The following is a 2150-nucleotide window of genomic DNA, read 5'->3' as shown; positions in this document are numbered from 1 at the left end:
ATGGCCAGCCTGTGTGCCGTGGGGACAGCAGGGACAGTGGGTGCTCCGGGCTGCGGAGACGCTGTGGCGATGCTGTCAAGCCGCTGGGTTATTTTTGGCTGAAGGAGCTGAGAGCTGGGGAAAGGGGAAGAGAGTGTGGGGGGGGGCAACCACATGTGTGGCCCTTCCACGTGCCGCTGCTCCACTCTGCTCCATTTCCCACCCTCGAGGAGGTAGGCTGGGGGGCACAGCATCACTGTGGGGCACCACTGGGTACCATGGAGGGGTCCCTGCACAGGCACCCTCCTGTTGGGTGCGGTGCCTGCTTGGGCAGCCAGTGCTGGGGGGTCATGGCACCAGGAGCTGACTGTCTCGTGTCCCCCCAACACCAGGTCATCTACAAGAAGTTCCAGATCCCCTGCCCGCTCCCTGAGCAGGAGGGGAACTTCACAGGCAGCCTCAACACCACCCCTGTCAGCACCAGCGACTACCAAAACGGCTACACTGTCCTCCAAGCACCTGACCAGGGCACCTGCACTCCCAGCTTCTTCACCCTGAACTCCCAGGTAGGGACATGGGATGCACCCCTGGGGTTCTGGATGAGCCCCTACCTCGTGCACTCCATGGAGACAGGTGGTTCCAGCATGGGCAGCACCCATCAGCTTTGGTCCCGGTGCTCAGCCACCCCTTCTCTTGCACAGACAGCGTACACCATCCCCATCATGGCCTTCGCCTTCGTCTGCCACCCTGAAGTCCTGCCCATCTACACTGAGCTGAAGGAGTGAGTCCTGGCTGGGAACACCCGTGGGGAGTGGTGGGCTTTGTCCAGTGCCCACCCAAAGACAGTGCCATCTGGGTGTGGGACCTGCGCTGGGGCACTATGGTGGGGTGGGTGATCCGACCCTCGGTGGCTGGGTGGTGGGTGATAGGACCTGGTGATACCAGTTTCAGGAGGTGAGTGATATGACCTGGAATGGGTGGCTGGGTGATGGGTGTTATTACTCCCAGGAGATTGGTGATATAACCTGGGGTGGGTGGTGGTGGATGATATGACCCCTGGAAGGTGGGTGTTATGACCCAGGGTGTGTGGTTGGGTGGTTGATGAAGGATGATTCAACCCACCACACAGGCTGGGAAGGGGAATTCAGCCCCTCTCCACACACCCCCTGTGCACCCCAGGGTGCTCCAGCATAACCCCTCCTTGCTGGGCGAGTGCTCAGTGCCAGTGGGTGCCGTGGAGTGGTCTGGGCTGTGCTGAGCCCACTGTCTCCCGCAGCCCCTCCAAGAAGAAGATGCAGTGCATCTCCAACATCTCCATCATGGTCATGTACCTCATGTACTTCTTGGCCGCTCTCTTTGGGTACCTCACGTTCTATGGTGAGTTCTTGGGGAGGGGGCTGGGGGCCATGCCAGCACCAAGGCCGGGGCTGACAGTGCCAGGGCTCACCCAGCATCTCCCCATGGGTGCCCACAGGTCGGGTGGAGTCAGAGCTGTTGCACACCTACAACAAAGTGGACCCCTTCGACGTGCTCATCCTGTGTGTGCGGGTGGCCGTGCTGACGGCTGTCACCCTCACTGTCCCCATCGTCCTCTTCCCGGTGAGTGGCCCTGTGGTGATGCCAGGTGGCACCGCCCCTTCGCAGCCAAAATAGGGCGTTGGCACCAGGCTTTGAGAAGGGAGACTGAGGCAGTGATTTGGCTGAAGCCCAGGAACTGGGTGCCAGGGACTGGTGGGCCTGCAGGGCTTGGGGACTGGCACTAGATAGGTGTCAGGGATGGGGCTGAGAATCTCACAGTGAACATCACCACCTCACCTCATGAGTGGTGCCATGGCGATGGGGCTGGGAAGGGATGCTGGGGACTGTCAGGACTGTGGGTACAGGTGATGAGACGGGCCCTGGGTCCAAGGCGGGAGCATGACACCCAATCCCTGTCCCCAGGTACGACGGGCCATCCAGCAGATGCTGTTCCAGGGGAAGGACTTCAGCTGGATCCGCCACGTCACCATTGCCGTGGTCCTGCTGACTTTCATCAACCTCTTGGTCATCTTCGCCCCCTCCATCCTCGGCATCTTTGGCTTGATCGGTGTGTGGCAGTGTCCCACTCCTGTTCTCCCCCAGGTGCTGGGTGTTGTGGGCAGCGCAGCAGCCCCTGCCTGGCTCTGGGCTTT

At 61.2% G+C, this 2150-nt stretch overlaps 1 protein-coding gene across 1 annotated transcript in view; it reads left to right on the top strand.

Moving 5' to 3' along the window:
* The window catches only part of LOC104274194 (sodium-coupled neutral amino acid transporter 3-like), a gene marked incomplete at both ends in the record, with an annotated part of 2445 nt that extends 380 nt beyond the window's left edge, over window positions 1–2065 (top strand). The window contains 5 exons of the mRNA XM_009869742.1: window positions 343–545; window positions 681–760; window positions 1256–1356; window positions 1454–1578; window positions 1921–2065. Coding sequence (XP_009868044.1) covers window positions 343–545; window positions 681–760; window positions 1256–1356; window positions 1454–1578; window positions 1921–2065 — 654 coding nt within the window. The remainder of the gene's footprint in view (window positions 1–342; window positions 546–680; window positions 761–1255; window positions 1357–1453; window positions 1579–1920) is intronic.
* Window positions 2066–2150: the final 85 nt, after the last annotated feature.

Source organism: Apaloderma vittatum, unplaced genomic scaffold (genome assembly GCF_000703405.1).
Source record: "Apaloderma vittatum isolate BGI_N311 unplaced genomic scaffold, ASM70340v1 scaffold29305, whole genome shotgun sequence".
Lineage (NCBI taxonomy): Eukaryota > Metazoa > Chordata > Aves > Trogoniformes > Trogonidae > Apaloderma > Apaloderma vittatum.
The sequence above is the reverse complement of the archived record's forward strand: the minus strand, read 5'-3'. Positions and strand labels throughout refer to the sequence as shown.